The 19,494-nt window shown below is 42.5% G+C and overlaps 1 protein-coding gene and 1 long non-coding RNA gene across 3 annotated transcripts in view; one reads left to right on the forward strand and one right to left on the reverse strand.

Moving 5' to 3' along the window:
- JDP2 (Jun dimerization protein 2) overlaps positions 1-13,097 on the forward strand; it is a 20,217-nt gene extending 7,120 nt beyond the window's left edge. Inside the window, exons 2-4 of the mRNA XM_042445717.1 lie at positions 8,405-8,628; positions 11,417-11,521; positions 11,959-13,097. Of these exons, the coding sequence (XP_042301651.1) occupies positions 8,428-8,628; positions 11,417-11,521; positions 11,959-12,144 (492 nt within the window). The 5' untranslated portion in view covers positions 8,405-8,427 and the 3' untranslated portion in view covers positions 12,145-13,097. The remainder of the gene's footprint in view (positions 1-8,404; positions 8,629-11,416; positions 11,522-11,958) is intronic.
- Positions 1-15,292, reverse strand: part of LOC121919273 — a 15,585-nt gene extending 293 nt beyond the window's left edge. Inside the window, exons 1-3 of one of the 2 annotated variants that reach the window (XR_006101427.1) lie at positions 15,179-15,292; positions 14,177-14,442; positions 7,664-7,807 (exon numbers count right to left, since the gene is read on the reverse strand). This is a non-coding gene — a long non-coding RNA (uncharacterized LOC121919273). The remainder of the gene's footprint in view (positions 1-7,663; positions 7,808-14,176; positions 14,443-15,178) is intronic. The other variant, XR_006101428.1, reaches the window with a different exon arrangement.
- Between the last annotated feature and the right edge of the window lie 4,202 nt (positions 15,293-19,494).

The following is a 19,494-nucleotide window of genomic DNA, read 5'->3' on the forward strand; positions in this document are numbered from 1 at the left end:
TTATTTATACCCCACATAAAGGGCAATAAAAACAGGTAATAACATTTCAACTTCATTAACAACAGAAAAATAACTTCCATAGAGATCCAGGTTGCCCCTGTCCTGTGTGAAGCTGTCTTAAGTCTCTGTACTGTTACATCTAGAAAAACTTTTAGGTGCTGTATAGATAAAACTTGTGAATTGTAGTCTAAATGAAAGAGTTTTTCATCTCCTTTGTTGGTGATTGGGATTTATGTCCCAATTTATTAGCTCCTTTTTGCCAGAGTTTCTCTACTTCAGATGTGTTGGGCTACACGGTCTCTCATTCTCAGGCAGCATAGCATGGGATGGAAAGTATAGGGTGACTGGTTCCCTTCCCCTGAGGTAGTGGGTGGTGTGAAATACCTTTCCTTCTGTGACCACAAAGAGCTGCTCTCATTGGTAGACCACAATGGATAAGATGGTCAAATAGTCTGACCTGTTATTAAGTAGCTTCTTCTGGTCTTGTTAGACAAGATCAGAGCTCAGAAAAGTTACTTTTTTGCACTATGACTCTCACAATCCTCCAGGCAGCTAGGAGCTATAGTACAAAAAGTAGCCCATCTGACCTTTAAATAACCAGGGACAGCCAGTAGACCTGCCACTGCAAGGAAATGAATCCATTCATATTTTATTGCTGATCCTCTCAGAGCTATGCTGAACCGTACAAGAGCTCTTGTTCAATGTAGAACTGTTGTGGGGGCAATAGTGGTGAAATACAGAGGATATCCATTGTCCCTTCTGGTGCAAATTTACCTACCTCATTGCAGAAAGTAAAACTCTATGTCATCTTAACTGAGAAGGGCTATTTCACTATGTTATTTATACAGTGCCAAAATGGCAGATTGTCTGTCTGTGAGATACATCTTTTTTTATCACGCTCCTACTGTCCTAGTGAAAGTAAACAGACTGTAAGGCAAATCCAGATTCCTGTCTCTGCAGGAAACAAGCCCTGTATTTTGAGTAGTAGAGAATAATTGTACATGCCTTCCAAATAGCCTCCACTATCTGCTGTTGTTGTTATGATGACTTGTTTAATTATGTTTCAATTTCTTTATTTTCAGTTTTAGCTTATTTTTTAGCCTTATGTAAGCTACATAAGGCTGGGAGAAATGTGGCATATAAATACAATACAACAAATAAATAATGTGCCTTCAAAGTCAACTCCAATATATGGTGGCCTATAATAGGATTTTCTGTGCAAGATTTTTTTAGAGGCATTGCCTTTATCTGAGGCTAAGAGAGGGTAACTTGCCCAAGGTCCCCCAGTGGGTGTCCATGGCTGAGCAGAGAGTCGAACCCTGGTCTCCCAGATTACTAGTCCAACACTCAAACCACTATACCATGTTGGCTCCTGTCTTCATTATCACATCATTAATTAAAGCCAGATGTTTTTGGACCTTAATGCAGGGATCTGGTGATACTAGGGGTGGACTCCAACCAGGTTGTTCCTAGTCAGTCTAGTTTGTGTAAGTAACCTTGTAAGGAACATGTAACGGTAATGGCATTTTAAAGACTATCTGCACAGACCCAGCATTCAAGTAATAACATTTTTCCTTCCTACTCTCTTTTTCCTAATGGAAAGACTAGTTTACACTAAGTTCCTTTCGTGACAGTATGCAGACATCCTCCTGATGTAGCAAATCTGGCATCTTGTCACCATGCCTGAACACAGCCTTCAAGGCTGCAGTGCAAGAAACACCTTCCAGAATACGCACAGAATAGCACAGTCGTTTCCTGAGGGAGCACGGAGGCAGGCTCTTCCTTATACCCACTGGAGAAGGAATGGGGAACAGCTGCCCTCCAGCTGTTGGAATGTAACTAGGTTTGCCATATTCCAGTCCCTCATATTATGTAAATTGTTATAATTATGCATATTATTAATTTGCATTGTTATGCCAATTCAGCACATTAATCATTGCACTTTTTCTACCATTATGTTTCAACCTCAGTGCTAGTACCAACCTAAGAGCTCTTTTTTTTCTTGCTTTCACCCCTAGCTGGTGTTAAGAGAGTGAGGCTTCCAAGCAGTTTGGAAGTGAAATTTCACTGTGCTGCTTAGTCCTAAACTCAAGCCTGAGACACAATCCCTGCACAACACAAGGCCATTTCTGCTTGCCTCTTTTCTTTTCCTTCCTTCTGGGCCTGTTGATGGGGGAAGCGGAGAGGAAGTGGAAGAATAAGGTGGCAGTGCTATACCTGTGCAGTAGCAAGTGGAGCCAGCAGAGCAGATGACGCTCCTGCCAGTGCCAGTCTTGCACGTTTACTCCTTCGTCACCACTGCCACATTTTAACCTATCCATCGGCCTGGAAAGATGAAGAAATCTGAGATTTGTTGCTTTAACTGCTCCAGCTGGCTGGGACATTTTTAAAAGTCCCTTTAAACCAGGTTTTCCAGAGCAAATGGCAACCCTAAATGTAACTCCTATGAGCCCTCACCACTGGCTGTGCTTGCATGGGCTGATGAGAGTTGCCATCCATTGGAGATGGTGTCCCTGGAGGTCCCAACCATGTAGAAATGAACAGTGCCATCCTGTACATTTCTACACAGAAATAAACCCTATTGACTTGAGCAGAATTATAGCCTAAGGCTACAATCTTACATCTTCTTACTTCGGACTTTGGAACCAATTCAACTGACCTGAATAGATATCTATTTAACTAATTAATTGGCATTTCTTCTTATAACCTGAGTATAGTTTTTAAAGTTAAGTTGGAATGTTTTAGTCTTAAATTATACTGACCTGGAAGCAAATTCCCTGAATTCAGAAGAGTTGATCTTTAGTTCAGAATTGTAACTTTGGGTCAACTTTTTTGATTGGTTAAAAAATAGTAAGAACAGTGATCACATTCTCATGTTTTTTTCATGTAGAATCTAGGTATAATCTTCAAAGAAGTAGGTGTATGAGAGGGGATACACGCTCGATGCCGTGACCCCTACCCCATGGCACCATTTTGGCATGCACCCATTTACACGACATTTACCATGATGACACCACTGTGGTGTAGTGCCCAAATTGTGCAGTGCAGAAGGGCCGTTATCATGGCACGCCAGCACACCTATGATGTCTTTTCCAGGGAGCAGACAGAAAGCTTTTCGTGGCTTCTTTTTGCTCTTTGTGGAGGCTGTGGCGTGTGGTTGCCAATTTGGGGCGAAAAAGGGTGGCATTCCACTGCCTATCTGTACAGCCTCTTAGTCTCTTGTAGCATAAAAAGGAGGAAGGAAGCGGGAAGGAAGAAAAGAAAAATAAATGTGGTAACACCTTTAAGACTAACTGGTTTATATTTTAGCATGAGCTTTCATGGATAAACCCCCCTTCAGCTGCAGTACAGAGTAATAATAAATCTTCAAGTATAAAGCATAAAGATACAGTAAGAACTCTTTTCTAGGACACAAATGTGTGGTGGTATACATCCTAAAAGTCTGTTTCAGGGATGTTGTACAGTCCACATGGTGGCTGTCTAAAAGTAAACTGTGTTGAGCTCTTAACTATCATGACCTGGAATATGTCTCCAGTAATGCATTCCTTCATACATCTACTCAGGCCCATTGAATTCAGTGGGTCTTACTTGCAAGTAAGAGTGTATAAGACTGTGTCCTTTTTGAAATGTAGTTAGAACTTACATAATACTGTTTCTGCTGTACTAGTTTCAGCCCTGCTTGTTGTTGTTTGGCAGCTGGTCAGATATTAGGGCGAGCCTTGTCAGAGGGGCTGTGTTGCCTACCCTCCTAACACCCTCAAATAAAATTGAGCAGGGGGAAATAAGGCAAAACATATATTTAAGGGAGGTGGAGTGAGAATACTTGGGTTCTGATTAGGTTTACTTTATTTGCATCAGTGTGTGTGTATAAACCTCAGACAAGCATAGATCTGCATATGGAAGAGCAGGCAGCAGGAGGAGCACAGAGATATAAGAATTCAGTCTGTGAGGCAGTACATGCAGAAACAGGAGAGAAAGAAGCAGTGTCGTATCACTTTCATAATACTGGGAAATGACAAGGCATTGTTTTGTAGTGATCGTAGCTTTCCTCAATATTCAACCCCTATATAAATAATTTGTAAAGAGCTCCAATGTCACAGATATGAAGAGGATTTAGAAAGTTGAAAAACAAAGCTCTTATGAATTGACAAACTTTGTAGAGGGAGGGAAGATGTAGACATGCTTCCTTTTTTCTGTCCTGAATCCTTTCATTCCAACCAACTTCATTGGATAAAGCCTCATTTTCTATTCACATTTCCTTTGTGCAGGTTATTGGCCAGAATTCACTAAGGCAGGTATGAATGTGTATCCTTGAGTTATGCATTAGTGACTGCTCTGTATTCATGACTCCTACATACTCCCTAGTATCATGAATACAAACCAGTCATAAATGCATAACTCTAGGATGGAGTTATATATACATGCATACACCCCTCCCCACCCTGTACAACATTTGTCAATATGGGATATGTAGGGACCATGAAAGTTCCTGTTCCCACTCACTGGGCAGTGGCCACTGTGTGTGACAAGGATCTGTCCCTCTGTCGATCATGCAGCAGCTGACTGACATTCCCACCCTCCTTCAAGCTATCTCTGGTGGGAGGAGGAATTGCAACAGGGATGCTACTTCTGACTGTTTACAGAGATCACTTATGGGAGGGGACCATCAGCCAACTGCTTCCCGACTGACAGGGGAACAGATCTCTGTTATTGCGGCAGCTGCTGCCCAGTAAATGTGAATGGGGGTGGCTTGGGTTGGGAGACAGTATATAAGCATGTAACAACAGTGGTTACAAACTTGTAACTGCCTTAGTAAATTTTGGTTATGGTTCTTTTTTGTTCTCATTGCCCAAGGCTTCCATTTTCTGAAGCATGCCTTCTTTTCTCTAATAGATTCCTTGTCTTTTCCTATTAACTGTGTGCTAGTAACCTCTTGCAACTTTTTGCTGGGACCAGTTTCCACCACTGCAGGCTGCATCATTTTGTGCATCACAAGTGACTTCATCACCAAACTACTCTCTATGCATGGTTTAGTGTGTTTGGGATGGTTTAATTTTTTTAAAATTAAAATGGGGGGGGGGTTATTGGGGCCACAGAAGTTAGGTTCAGAGGCTCCTTCTCTCCTTCCATTTTAACTGGCCTTGTTGTGGGTCTGGGCAGCTCCTCAGAAGATGTAGATGTGGCCTTCTTGATGTTCCCTTTTATTTTTGCCAGTGTTTTTGAGACCTTTCTTCTTTTGAAGTCAAATGTAATTATGTTAATTTCCTTGGAAATGTTCCACTTACTTGTAAATTAAATTTGATAGTAGTAGGGTCATTGTTTCCAATTAGTTCAACAATACTGACATCTTGCACTAGATCCTGAATACTGCTGAGGATTAAGTCCAAGGTTGCTCCCTCTCTTGTTGGTTCCATTATCAACTATTCTAGGTTTCAGTTGTTTAAGATATCCAATGGTTTTATTGCTTTGTTGTGATGGGGGCATTTTATCCAGTTGATTAATTTAATTAATCAATTATTACAACTTTTTTCTTCTTTGAATAGCTTCCTGGCTTCATTTGCCTTCTCAAAATTGCCCTGAGCAATTTAGTCAGCTTGCCTCCAATATAACTTATTTTGAGGTTTGGTATTGTCTCCCACAGCAGTTCTGTGGAGGAGTCTACCCCTTTTGGGAGCCAACGTGGTGTAGTGGCTTGAGCATTGGATTATAAGTCTGGAGAACACGGTTTGAATCCCCATTTGTCCTTGGAAACCCCCTGGGTGACCTTGGGCAGGTCACACTCTCTCAGCCTCAGAAGAAGACAAGGGCAACCCGCCTCTAAACAAAACTTGTCAAAGAAAAGCCTTTGCCTTAGGGTCACCATAAACTGGAAATGACTTGAAGGCACACAATAACAACAATAGATACTACCCCTGTTGAGGTTTCTGAGTTGTTTGACACTACGTTCTCACTGACTGACTGGGCAACATCACCCCCAGTTTTTCTGCCCTTCCCAAAGACTTTGTATATGGAGATGACTAGTTCAGGCTGGTTCTGTCCATTCCACTGAGTTTCTGTTGTTGTTGTTGTTGTTGTTTGCCTTCATTTCCAACTTATGGTGACCCTAAAAAAACCCTATCACGGGGTTTTCTTGACAAGTTTTTTTCAGAGGGGGTTTGCCATTGCCATCCTTTGAGGCTGTGAGTGTGACTTGCCCAAGGTCACCCATTTGAACCCTGATCTCCAGAGTCATAGTGCAATGCTCAAACCATTACACCATGCTAATTTTCATTATGGCCACTTTATGTTTTCTCCTAATACCAAGCACTCCAACTCTCCCTTCTTGGTTTAGAGGCTTCTAGCATTAGCAAATAACCAGCTTTCCACTGTTCCAGGGTGTCTTATTGTCACCTTTCACATTAGGGATGGTGTTTTTTGAATTGGAAATTGTCTTCCAGAGAATAAAAGAATCTTCATTGTGACTCCAATTATGGAAGGGTTAAAAAAAAAAGGGGGGGGGACAGTGGCTGTTTTCAAACTGACAACCCAGTAGTCTTTATCCCAGGGGCATACAAGATTCAGAAGCAAATTCACCTTACTACCCAAACTGAAATTATCTGGAAATCTACTTTCTGTTTTCTAAACTCCCTTGGAGGGAGCTGGGCCTTGTTTTAAGGGAGAATCATGCTTCCTGACTTCTTCCAGGAGCATAATCCCCCTCCTTTTAATGAAAAAACATTGGTTAGGAGAGATGCAAAGGGCAGCGAGGTTTGGACAGGGGCCTCATGTTGCCTAGCCCTGTGTTTAATCACATGGGTAGTAGATGGGCCAGAGCATCAGTTCCATTTAGTTGCAGGGCAAATGGCAGTAAAGCCAAGTGTTTGTTCTGGCAGGGTAGGGAGGAAACCAACATCCTGCAGCTGCTCCTTCTCTGCTTGAGGATGGGGTGAAGTTGGTCCCCCCACCCACCCCCATCCAGGATGTTTTTCCTGGGCGGCAAGGAGGCCCAGTGGCAGAGCCTGAAACATATGCTTCATTTCTGCTTTCCAGTGCTGAAACAGTTGGCATTTGGAGCCAAGGACACCTTCTGGCAGGCAGCTGGAAAGAAAAGTAGCTATCATAACCTGTGCCTCCTTTCTCTCATAGCACTTGTTTCCTAGCCTTTCCTTTTCTCTTGCAGAGCTGGCAGTCATAGGTAAGTTTCTGGTTTTGGAGTCAGAGCTCTCATTCCCTTCACAATAGTGGCATTATTGGTCTCCATGTAGTTCCACTATTCCTGAACATGAAGCAAAACTTTTATTACTTCCTCTTCCTGCTGCCGTCATGTTCAGACCTCTGGATTCTTAACTTAAAACCTAATTTATCCTTTTGTGAATCTGTCTTCATTTAGCATGGCAAGCTGCAGCCAGCCCTTGTCCAAATAGGATGTGGGGAAGAATTTCAACCCTTCCAGAGTGGAGCCCTTTACATTTGTAGTTTGCATTAAGTTTGAACATTTGCCTTATAGTTGTCATCTGGAGAAACACCACGCTTCCTAGTTGTAAATAATGTGTGCAGTTAGCCAACTTCCTCCTTCCCATTCTGCCTTCCTCCTTTAGTTTATAAATATGCTGAACACGCTGGCTACTACATTAGATAGGCATTGCTTCTTGACAGTTAATAATCAGCAAAAATCAATAATTACCTCCATTTTTCCTGCTGAATCTACTAATACTAGACTGGGTAGTAGTACTTGTAGGATATCCAGAGTAGTGTAGCGGATTGAAAATTGGACTAGGATCCTTGGAGACCTGGGTGGAAATGTCACTGCAAATCACAGTCTCCCAGCCTAAGAGGAAGACAATGGTAAACCTTCTCTAAATAAATCTAAATTAAAAAACAACAACATGATAGGGTCACCATAAGTTGCAGTTGATTTGAAGACGTTACAACAACAACAACATGCTTGTGATGATATACAAAAATGACAACCATCCTCTTTCCCATGCGTGATTGTTTCACAGTATAATGCAGGCGGAGGACTTCTTAATGATAGCTCATGGTCCTCTGGATCTCTTTCTTCCACAGTGTTTGGGTAACATCCTAGAAAACTGCCTCAAGACAGCATTGGGAGCATGGCATCCAATCTGGAATGCATTGCTTTTACAGTGATGGATCAAAGCTTGGGAGAGTTACTTTTTTTTGTACTAAAGGTCCTCAAATGGCAATGCTGTTAGGGGTTATGGGAGTTAAAAGTTAAAAAGGAATGTTTAAAAAGTTTTTTTAAAGCTCTGGGAAAGCAGCTTCAGCAAAAATAAACAGAACATGCTACTCCTTCCTACTATATGTCCTCCTACTGAGGTTGCAAAATGAACTGCTTTGCCTTTGGAATGGTCCTTGTTAGCCTTCCTGTAGTGACTGATAGTTTCTGTTTCTCTTTCTCTAGACTGAGGGATTGTCTGTCCTGCTATGATGCCAGGCCAGATTCCAGACCCCTCCCTGACAGCTGGTGCCCTGCCTGGCCTTGGCCCCTTGACAGGATTGCCTGGTACCACCTTGACGGCAGAAGAGCTGAAGTATGCTGACATCCGCAGCATTGGGGCCATGATCTCACCACTGCATTTTCTGGAGGTGAAACTGGGCAAGAGGCCTCAACCAGTGAAGAGTGAGGTGAGTTCCAAGCAGATTCTGTCAAGTGTTTTCAGAGCCCGGAAAAGTTGGGATGGGACAAGTCCCAGAATCCCCCAGTGAGTACAGGTAGTGGCTATACTTGCTGAGGATGGATAAATTTCTTGGACTTGTAGTCACCAAAATTAATTTCTTCAGGTTTTGTCTCAGGCTGAATCTACACTGCAGAAATAAAGCAGTTTTTGTGGGTTTTTCGGGCTATGTGGCCATATTCTAGAAGAGTGTATTTTTTGCTGAGGAGCCAGACTAAATGTGCCAGATAGCCACTGAACAACTGCATTCGTGTGTGTGTGTGTGTGTGTGTGTGTGTGTGTGTGACAGTGATAAAGGATCCCTCAGAGAAAACACCAGCGGCACTTTAACTTTTGTTAGTACCACACAGAAGAAGGTAAGGGTAAACCAGTCCTGACTGCCATTTGCCTTAATGACCCTATGATGAGAAAGTCCAAAATGAAATAAGAAAAAGCACTGGAATATGAGACCTTTAGGTTGGAAGGCACTCAGGCAGTTACTGGAGAAGAGCAAAGTATGAGTAGCGCTGTGGCTAATGATGCAGTTGACCTCAAGCTGAAAAGACATTCAGCTGCTGACATGCACAGAGGTGGGGGGGGGGCGGGGGGGAGCTGCACAGTGTATGCAGTAGAAACATGGAATGTAATACACATGAATCAGGGAAAGCTAGAAATCATAAAACAAGAAATGGAACAGCTAGACATAGCCATACTTAGTGTGAGCAAGCTAAGGTGAAAAGGTATGGGACATTTTCAATTAGATGATGAGCCAGCATGGTGCAGTGGTTTGAGCATTGGACTTTGACTCTGGAGACCAGGGTTTTGAATCCTGTTCAACCATGGAAACTCACTGGGTGATTGTGGGCCACGTTGTAATCTCCCAACCTCAGAGGAATGCAAACACAAACTCCCTCTGAACAAATCTTGTCAAGAAAACCCCATGATAGGGTCACCTTGGGGTAGCCATAAGTTAGAAAGGAGTTGAAGGCAACAAATTATACCATGTTTTACTCTGAAAATGGCAATCAAAGAAATGCGGTAGGGTTCATAGTGAGGTGAGATGTAACAAAAGCAGTCAGGGGGTACAGTGCAAAATCTGAGTGAATAATGTAAATAAGACTTGAGGAAAAATGTACAGTATAAGTATAATCCAGGTTTATGATGTCACCAGAGAGTCAGAGAAGGAAGAAATCAAAAGATTTTACATGGTCATCCAGGAGAAAATCAATCATACATTGAAACAGAATATGTTAGTAATAATAAGTTATTAGACTACAAAAGTAGGCAACAAAGCAGAACCAAACATTGTAGTGAATTACCGAATTTTGTGAGGCCAACAGTTTGTTCACTACAAACATATGTTCTGCATTCTTACATTTTCTTTCTGAAGGAATGGCAAATGTGTTTTTAAGAAGAGCTCAGTTCCTTTCCCAACTTTCTGAATCCTCCTTCTGAAAGAGAGGGAACATGTCTATCTGCACTGTATAAACAATACAGTTTGACAGCACTAATTGCTATGTCTCCATCCTGCGGAATCCTGGGATTTGTAATTTTGTGAAGCACCAGCACTCTTTGGAAGACAAGGTTAAAGACATTGTAAAACTATAAAAACCAAGATGCCCTAGGATGGAGCTATAGCACTTAAAGTGGTATCAAGCTGCGTTATGTCTACAGTATAGATGCTAAGTTGGCTATTATTTGTTAGATGAAATAACTAGGGCTAAATTGTCAAGAACTACTGCAGTGGTGAGAAGGTTTCTGGCTCAAATATCACCTGTCCTCCATTGCAAACAATATATGCTCACTGTCAGCTAAGCAAGGGGTTCCCTGGATAGTTTATATCCAGGGGAAAATGGGACAACCATCCTGAAAAAAAAAGCAGCATAGTGCAATGGTTGGAGTACTGGATTTCCAGATCCCAAACTGTGAAGCTCACTGGGTGATTTTCAGGCACATACTATTTCTCCCACCTCACAGAATTTTTATGAGAATAACATGAGGAAAGCTGCCTTGAATGTCTTGGAAGAAAGTCATGGCATAATTGCAGTAGTAAGATGGCCTTACAGCAGCCCTATGCAGAGAGTTTTGCAAATCGTTATTTTCTGCTATGTTGCTGTGTCCCTTCAAGTCATTCCCAACTTATGGTGATCTTAAGGTGAACCTATCATGGGGTTTTCTTGATAAGATTTGTCCAGAAGGGGGTTGCCATTGCCTTTCCCTGAGACCAAGTGTGACTTGCCCAAGATCACCCAGTGGGTTTCATGGTCAAGTCTCCCCAAATCCCATATTCCCCTTACTGGCTGGGAAATTTTGTAATCCAAAAGAGTAACTTTTCAAAGCACTCCTTATGTATGTATACTCAAAAGAAAGTTCAGTAGCAATAACAGATGAAAAAGGCAGTAAGGGATATTGACAGTGCTGCAGAAGAGAGAGCAGGGCATAAGGGGCCATACTTTATGCTGTGAATAATAAGCTTTGGCACATTTGTGAAGAGAGAGGAAAGGCTTCGGGCAAATCATGGCAGGGTGTCAAAGAAGGAGACATGAGAGAACATTCCTGCAATGTAAGAATGAGGGTTTTGTGCTTAAGGATGAAGCTTACCCAAAGATCTTTGTGCAAAAATTGTTCAGAAGTTTGTTTTGGGGTGGTTTTTATGTTTGTTTGTTTTGCCATGAGCTTACCACAAGGAGGCTGTTACACTGGTTTTTTCTTCTTTTTTCCCTTCAGTTGTAATGGTGTGCTTGATTCTTTTCCTTTAGCTAGATGAAGAAGAGGAGAGGAGGAAAAGACGCAGAGAGAAAAACAAAGTCGCAGCCGCTCGATGTCGGAACAAGAAAAAGGAGAGAACAGAATTCCTGCAGAGGGTGAGTTGGTGCCAGCATATGAGTTGCTCTCTCATCATGTCTTCTCCAACTTATTGGGGGACCTTTGGAAAGTTACTTTTTTGGACCATGCTCCCAGTTGGGAGATTATGAGAGGTGCAGTACAAAAAGAAAAAGAAAGGAGCTTTCCTAAGTGCTGGTTCAGTCAGTGCATGCTCATAAAATAGGTGAAAATATCTGAAGAAATCTTGTTTGGGCAGAAGTTTCTTCATTAATTTCCCTCTATAGACTGCTTGGATTTTAAACAGTTTGTGGGCATCAATCCCATAAGAGATCTTTTGATAAGTAAATAGCAGATGCAATGCTTTTTTAATTTTATTTTTGTTCATGCATAGTATTGTAACCCTTCTTATGTTAAGGTCTAGCAACTTGAACCTTTTTTCTGCGTTTTTTTTTTTTTCCTCCTGGTTCTGGCTTAGGAATCTGAACGCTTGGAGCTCATGAATGCCGAGCTGAAGGCTCAGATAGAAGAACTGAAGCAGGAGAGGCAACAGCTGATCTTGATGCTCAACCGTCACCGTCCCACCTGCATTGTGCGGACAGATAGCGTCAAAACCCCAGAGAATGAAGCTAACCCACTTCTTGAACAGTTGGACAAGAAGTGAAAGGAGCATAGTGAGTGAAGTGAAAAGTAGGTTGGTGAAAGCCAAAAAACCCCAGGATCTCTGAGCGTCTCTCATTTATGTACTGTATGAAGAACTGTGCACAAGAAATAAGTGCAAACAGAACACAGAGAGCTTTCTTGAGAACTGTACATTCCAAGGAAGTGGAGGAGATGATTTCGGAAATATCACAGCCATGAGGAGAGGCCTTTCTGGTGCTTCATTGTAGCACTCTTAGATAATCCTTTGTGCAAACCATGGCATCGTATCTCAAGTCTGGAACATGTTGGGAGCCTAAGCGGTAGTGTTGTGGCTCCCCTACCTTCTTCCTGCAGTGAATGGCTTGCAGGGACACAACAGTTGGAACACGAGAGAAATTGGGGTAGGAGGAGGCTGAGGGCAAGGTGCGTGTGAGTGTTTGGGCCTCTACCTTTCTCATTTTGGAGGGGCGGGCCTATACCTTTCCCATGGGAGGGGTTGCTTCTCTCTTCTTCCTCTGTCCAGAACTAAACCAGAAACCAAGAATGGCAAACACTTGACACAAGTCCTGCCTCATCGCTGGGCCTGTCTGTGGCATTGTGGCGCAGGCGCCCCCCACAAGCACACCCTCCGTAAAATGTTTACAGCCCAGCTGTCCAGGCCATGCTTTTGAAAAATGCACATTTTTACACTTTTTATATTTTTATAAAGTTTTTTATACAACAGGCTCTATATGGATTTATATAATCACTAGATGTGATCTCATAGATATGTATGTTATTATGGTCTTTTTTGTTACAAATGCATATGCCACAGTTATCTCCATTGTGTTACTTGTTTTGGTGGTGGCTGGCTCCTTTCCCTTGGCAAGCTGGGATATGGGCCTGGGCTTGTTACATCGGCTCCATTGCCATGTCCATCCATGTATGTCCTTCATAATACTCAGTCCTGTATCTCTCAGTAAATGTTAACTTTTACTTATTCTCCTATGTTCTGTGGTTTCTTCTGCATTTTTATTTTATTCTATGACCTCTATGGGTTTTAGATATGCTTTGGACAACTGGCAGTGATTGCTCGGAGAATGACCCATATTCTGAGCTAATCAGAGCTGTGACAGCACTAAAGACTGAAAGCCTACTGCCAAGGCTGAGTCATTCACTTGTGTGATAAGGAATGCAGAGGTTGGAAGCTGACACTTACAAGAATTGCTGTGCCAGATTTTTCATCTGTGTATGAGATAAGAGAGCCTTTCCAATCTCAGGGTTCTCTAAATATCTCCAACTACAATGCCAGACCTTCACACTCATGGGCTGAGGATGATGAGTGTTGAAGTCAAGCAGTTTTGGAGAGTCCTAGCAGTGGGAGAGTGGAAACAGATAACATTTAAGTTGCATGAGGAGAAAACGATATCAGTGTTCCTTACTGTAAGTGTGTACCTGTCTCCTCTCTCAGTTGTCTCTGTGTGGGTCTCAAATGACATCTTTGTAGTTCCCTTCCATAGTTACACCCATTTGAAAAAAGAAATGTCAACCCGAGATGTTAACTTGGCTTGTGCTGTGCTGTGGGAGTTTATCACACAAGGCTAGTAAAGCACAATTATCTTCACCCACCCAATCAATGAAAAAGTGCACTCCACCAATGATTCAAATGCAAATTGAAGTTTCTCCACTACTGAAACATATAAAGTATTGTCCTCCATGTCTAATATGTCTCTTCTAGGTAGATGAATACCTGTGAGCTCAAGAATGAATGCATCTGAAGAAATCCAATTCTAATAGCCAATATGTCTGTTTCTTAAGGCGCTTCAAGGCTTGTTGTTGTTGTGTACCTTCAAGCCATTTCCAACTTGTGGTGACCCTAAGGCAAACCTATCACAGGGGTTGGGGCTGAGAGTATGTGACTTGCCCAAGGTCACCTAGTGGTGTTTCTGTGGCTGAGTGGTGGAACTGAACCCTAATCTGCAGCATCATTGTCTAGTGCTCAAACCACAACACCATGTTGGCTTTGTGCTACAAGGCTATCATTCTGGATGCAAAAATCTTGTCATATGACTAACCTTTTTCTTCCCCATGCTTTCAGAAACAAGTGGATTATGCATGAAGTGCAAAGCAGGCACTTGGTTTCCTCCAGATTATATTGAACTGCTGCTCTCATCAGCCCTAGTTAGCATGACCAGTGGTGAGAGATTGTGGGTGGTGCAGTCCAACAACAGCTGGCAAGTCTCAGGTGCCCCACTTCCAGTATCAAGTTCTGAAGGCTGTTCAAGAGTAGGCAAGCAACTGCAGAGATGGTCCAGCTATTTGCACCAGTTGCTTCAACTTCCTGATTGAGAGAACATGAAGAGTTAGTATAGTGTAGTGCTGGGGTGGGATTCATTCAGCCCTCCAAATGTCTTTGGGACTGCAAGTCCCAGCAGCATGAATAGTGGTGAAGGATGCTGGGGGCTGGAGTCCAACAACATTTGGAGGGCTATATGATTTCCACTCCTAGTGTAGTGGTTAAACTGTTAGATTGGGATTTGAGAAATCCAGATTGTAATCTACTGGGTGGTACTGGGTCTGTTGTGTGAATAAAAGGGTTATAAATAAAGTTATATATTTCACCTTGAGCCTCTTGGAACAAAAGCAGGATATAAATGAAGGGAAAACGGGAAATGCAATACTTTTTAAATGATTCTGTAGCAGTGTTAGTCACAATTGTGGCCAATGAACACAAATAGGGAACTAGTCCTGGAATATCTGAGCAAAATAGTTGCTTGGGCAGCAGTGCTGGATGGCACCTCTATTGCTAGTGGTTAAAAGTCCTGAGCCAGTTTGCCAGTTATTTCACTACTGCAGGGAGAAAAACATGTTATACAAGATATGTCACTGTGATCAGAAGTGTCTCTTAATTCTAGCTCAGGCACAATATGGGTGAGTCAGGCATGTGTCCCTCTGAATTAGCAGGCCCCGCTGTGAGCGCACAGCCTGGCATGCTCCTGGAGAAAGCCAGGCATCACTGGGACAGGAACAGCTGCGCTGGGCTTCTGCCAGAGTTCCCACTGTGGTTCCCCTCCTACCTGGGCCAGTTGCTACAGTGCCAGGTCTTATTAGTTGGGAAGCCATGAAGAGAGGTGTTGCATGCTGCCTGCCCTCAGCATTAACTTGGCTCCTAGGATTCCTCTGGCAGTTCTGGAAGAGAGGGAACAAGAATATGTTTTTGAGAACACTTTTTCATAGTAGAATTCATCACAAGCAAAAATAATGGCACCTGTCAATTTTGTTTTTTCCATGATTAGCATAGATTTAAGCCAAGCTGATGGTTCAGGCCAGGCCAGGCCAGGGGAATCTGTAGCATTGATGAACTATGCCTCTTTTCACAGCTTCCTCTGATTGGCTAGGGCTGATGGGCTTTGGAGTTTAATAACATCTGGAGGCCTTCAGGTTCCTAGTTCCATAAATGTCATGATGGTTCACATTTATGATATACAGCTAGCCCTTGGGACTCGCAGAGGATCCATTCCGGACCCCCCCCCCAGTTCCAAAACCCACGCATATTCAAGCCCCATAGGCTTGAATGGGGTGTGTGCATGTGAGGGGCGTGCCCCATTGACGTTAATGTCGGTCGCCCCTCTACAGATTTTCAAGTCTGTGGTTCTCAAGTCTACGGACTGGGAGGAGCAACTGTATACAGTATTCTACCATATATACTCATTTATATGTCAACCTCACATATAAGTCGAGGGCAGGATTTGAGGGCAAAACCATGGATTTTGATTTGACCTGTGGATAAGTTGAGGGTCAAACAAGGGGCATGTAATGAGGGGCATGTAACAAAGAATCTAAATGGAGGGGGGAACCACCACTTCGCTCACTCCTTCTCCTTCTCTGGACCTCTCTCATGGGTCACAGTCTGTACACGAAAAATGTGGACACAAACCTCCAATTTTCCTTCTTTCCTCACAACTTTCCCCAAGGCTGATGGCTTGCAAAAAAGGGGGACACAGACCTCCAATTTCCCTCCTTTCCTCACAACTTTCCCCAAGGTTGATGGCTTGCAAAAGAGGAAACACAGAACTCCGATTTCCCTCCCTTCCCCACAACTTTCCCCAAGGCTGATAGCTTACAGAAAGGGGGACACAGACCTCCAATTTCTCTCCTCCCTCCCTTCTCCACACCTTTCCCAAGGCTCACAGGGAAGTATTACCATATTGACCCATATATACATCTACCTAGGATTTTGGAGCCCATTTTTGGGCTTAAATTTTTCAACCTATAGATGAGTATATACGGTAATTGCAGAGCCTAGTTTTATAGAATCTGAACTTGTATGTTCTCATGATACACTAGGTCCTTTGTATCTGGGGTGGGTGGGGTTAGGGGTGTTTCCAGGACCCCTCTCCATGGATACCAAAATCCGTGGATGCTCAAGTCCCATTATATACAATGGTGTAGCAAAATGGTGTCCCATATATGAAATGGCAAAATCAAGGTTTGCTATTTGGAATGTATACTTCTTTTGAATATTTGCAAGCCATGGATGCTTGAATCCATTAATTATTTGTTTTGATTGCATTTTATTGGCAGGAAAGGGAGAAGCACCTGGAGGTTTTCTGCTTCAAGTGCCAAAATGACTCAAATATCCATTCATCTTAAATTTGGGTAAAAGCTTTCCTGCTTCAGAGAGCAGGGTGCCTTTGGTTGGAATTGCTGCTGAGGTGTCAACAAGGGTATTTTGGTAGTTTGTTACTGCTGCTGTGATTCTTTTAAAATAGCCTGCCCAATAAACACTGGCAGGGGATAACACTTACCTCCTTCCTGTGATGTTTCACCAGCTGATTTTTGCAGACCAAGTTACAGCTGATCAATTGACAAGAACATTAGCCAAATTTGTCCTGGTCAGTTGGCAACTGAATCCTTAGAGATTCTCTGTCCAGCACTGACTTATGTACTAAGACTCATTCACTTTTTTAAAACTGGGAAGGGTTATATTTTGCTGCCTGAGACAGAGCAGGAAATGGCAACCCCGTCCCTCAAGTTAAGGTGGATATAATATCCAAAGCCAGACAGGTTATTTTGGCATATGTGGCAGAAAATTCCACAAGCACTTCCACCCTGACAGTAAAAATACAATAATAACAAAATAACCAACATTTCCCCACCCTTCATGATACCCCATATCTGCTGCCTGAGGCCACCTGCTAATATGTGGGCCTGTTCTGGAGAGCTGATACCTTCTCCAACCACCACAGGCCTCCTGTGCTATTGTTGTTTGGTTTTATTTATGGCTGCTTGACTGGCACCACTCAGTTGCTGGAACTTTTCCAGTCATTGCATCCTCAGCCCAAGACAAACACAAGTTGCATTTCTGTGTGTCATAACAGAGCCTCAGCAGAAAAAGAAAGCAAAAAGGTGGCAACTCTATTTTTGATTAGCTAGTGCAAGTAAAAATCACAAGGTTTCTAAACACTAGACATGGCTAACTTCCAGCCAAATGAAGTGAACAACCTCCAGCCACTGTTTCAGCCAACAAGGGACACAAACTGCACTTTGTCCCAGCCATGCTCCGTCAGGCTAATATTGAGCAAAGTTCATCTGAAAGCCTCCAGTAAATCCCAGTCTGGGAGAAAGGTGGGATATAAACAGGGGTGAATGGAGAAATGGGTGGATGAATTAAAACATTACAGTCCTGCCAGGCAGGTCATGAGCCCTTTCTTTTTTTGTAGTAGTAGTGATACCATTCCCTCTTCCACCCAACAGGGGCTCTGTGGCTAAGGTACTACTTCACTGCAACGTTGTGTAAATAATCACTAGTAGAGTTTTCCCCTTTCCTGGATACCACTATACCACAATGTATGTGAACCAATGCTAAATCTGCATGGCTGACATCCTCTTGCACATTTGCAATGTATAATGTGATGCACATTGGTAAGTATTCTGCATTGGCCTTCTGAACCCTCCCCATTAGTGCTTCAGGCCCCATTACGAATGAACAGAGGCATGTTGCAGATCACATACACCCACCTGATACATATTGGTACATGTTCCACATGCAAGGCTCTCCTTTTGCCCTTGTCATCTGGATGTCTCCATTGTGCATTTTCCAATAAAATCCTTCCACATGTCTAATATAACCTATGCCTGTATATGTCACTGCTGGCCAATGACTGTAACAGATGTGGTAGGTAGACATTCAACAGGAATAATGGTTCCTATTACTAGTTCTCCATCCTGGAAAAGGGTGTACTTCTGGCATGTTTTGCTTACTATACAATAGGTAGTTGAGGCAATATATAGCCATCATGACTATTGAGAGTTGCCTGAATCCTGTTGGTTATTTCCAACTATAGTAGACCTATCAAATTAATTTCTGAATATTAACTGAATACATAGGTAAATCCGACTGATTTCATTGATCAATTCTTTGCAAGACCAACAGCGGGATTTAGACTAAACTTTTCCCTCATTAATGTGTATTGGTCTTGTTCCCAGTTAAAGCTGCCGAAGTTCATGGTTTCTTGTTGTGGTCGCAAAGCTCAACTATGCACTGCATAGGTTTTCCACTTCAGGATCATTCTAGACCTTGAGGTTTCCAACCAAAACCTGAAACTTAATCCCTGGTGATGTCATTAAGTGTTGTTCATTGAATACCAAGCACAGTTGCTTTCAACCTGTCATTCAAACTTACACATACACACAGAATGTGTGCTCCTGTTTGAAAATTAAATTAAGACAGAAATATTAACTAAAGGGTCTGTTTCCAGATCAATGTGAAATGAGGTGATTATTCTTTCTTTTAGGGAGATGTAATAAGGAACATTTAACTTTGCTTATTTGCTACAAGCTAGAAGATGGATGGAGAGCACTGGAAGGGAAGGAGGAAGGTGACTGAGTAAACACATAGACACCCTGTGGAATTTTTGTAAAGTGTAGCAACAAATCAATTACTCCTTGGAAATTATAGAAGGCTGCTGCTCTATTAGGTAAGATGGTGAGTTTGCACATTGCCCTGTCCTCTTGGTTGGTGATGAACCCCTCAGAACTGGAGAAATTGCACCCTCATCTTATGCCTGGAGATGGCCCCTGAAAACTGGAGACTTAGGGCCAGACCCAGAGATTAGCAAGTATGATGTGAAAAAGGCCTTCCTTCTACCAGTCCTGAATCTCTTGTTATTTGGTTTTAGTGGTTGAACACAGGAAGGAGAAGGAAAACCTTCCAAGAGGAGACAACTCAAAAATACACAATATATTCCAAATGTGGTTTTACTATACATTTTAATTTAAATATTATTAGCTACCTTTAAAAATAAGGGCCAGAATCTTCTGTCAACTATTTAGTTAAGTATACAAAACAAAGTGGCCTGCTCCCTGCCCCAACAGAGCTGTTATTCACTTG

The sequence above is a fragment of the Sceloporus undulatus genome, chromosome 1 (assembly GCF_019175285.1).
Source record: "Sceloporus undulatus isolate JIND9_A2432 ecotype Alabama chromosome 1, SceUnd_v1.1, whole genome shotgun sequence".
Lineage (NCBI taxonomy): Eukaryota > Metazoa > Chordata > Lepidosauria > Squamata > Phrynosomatidae > Sceloporus > Sceloporus undulatus.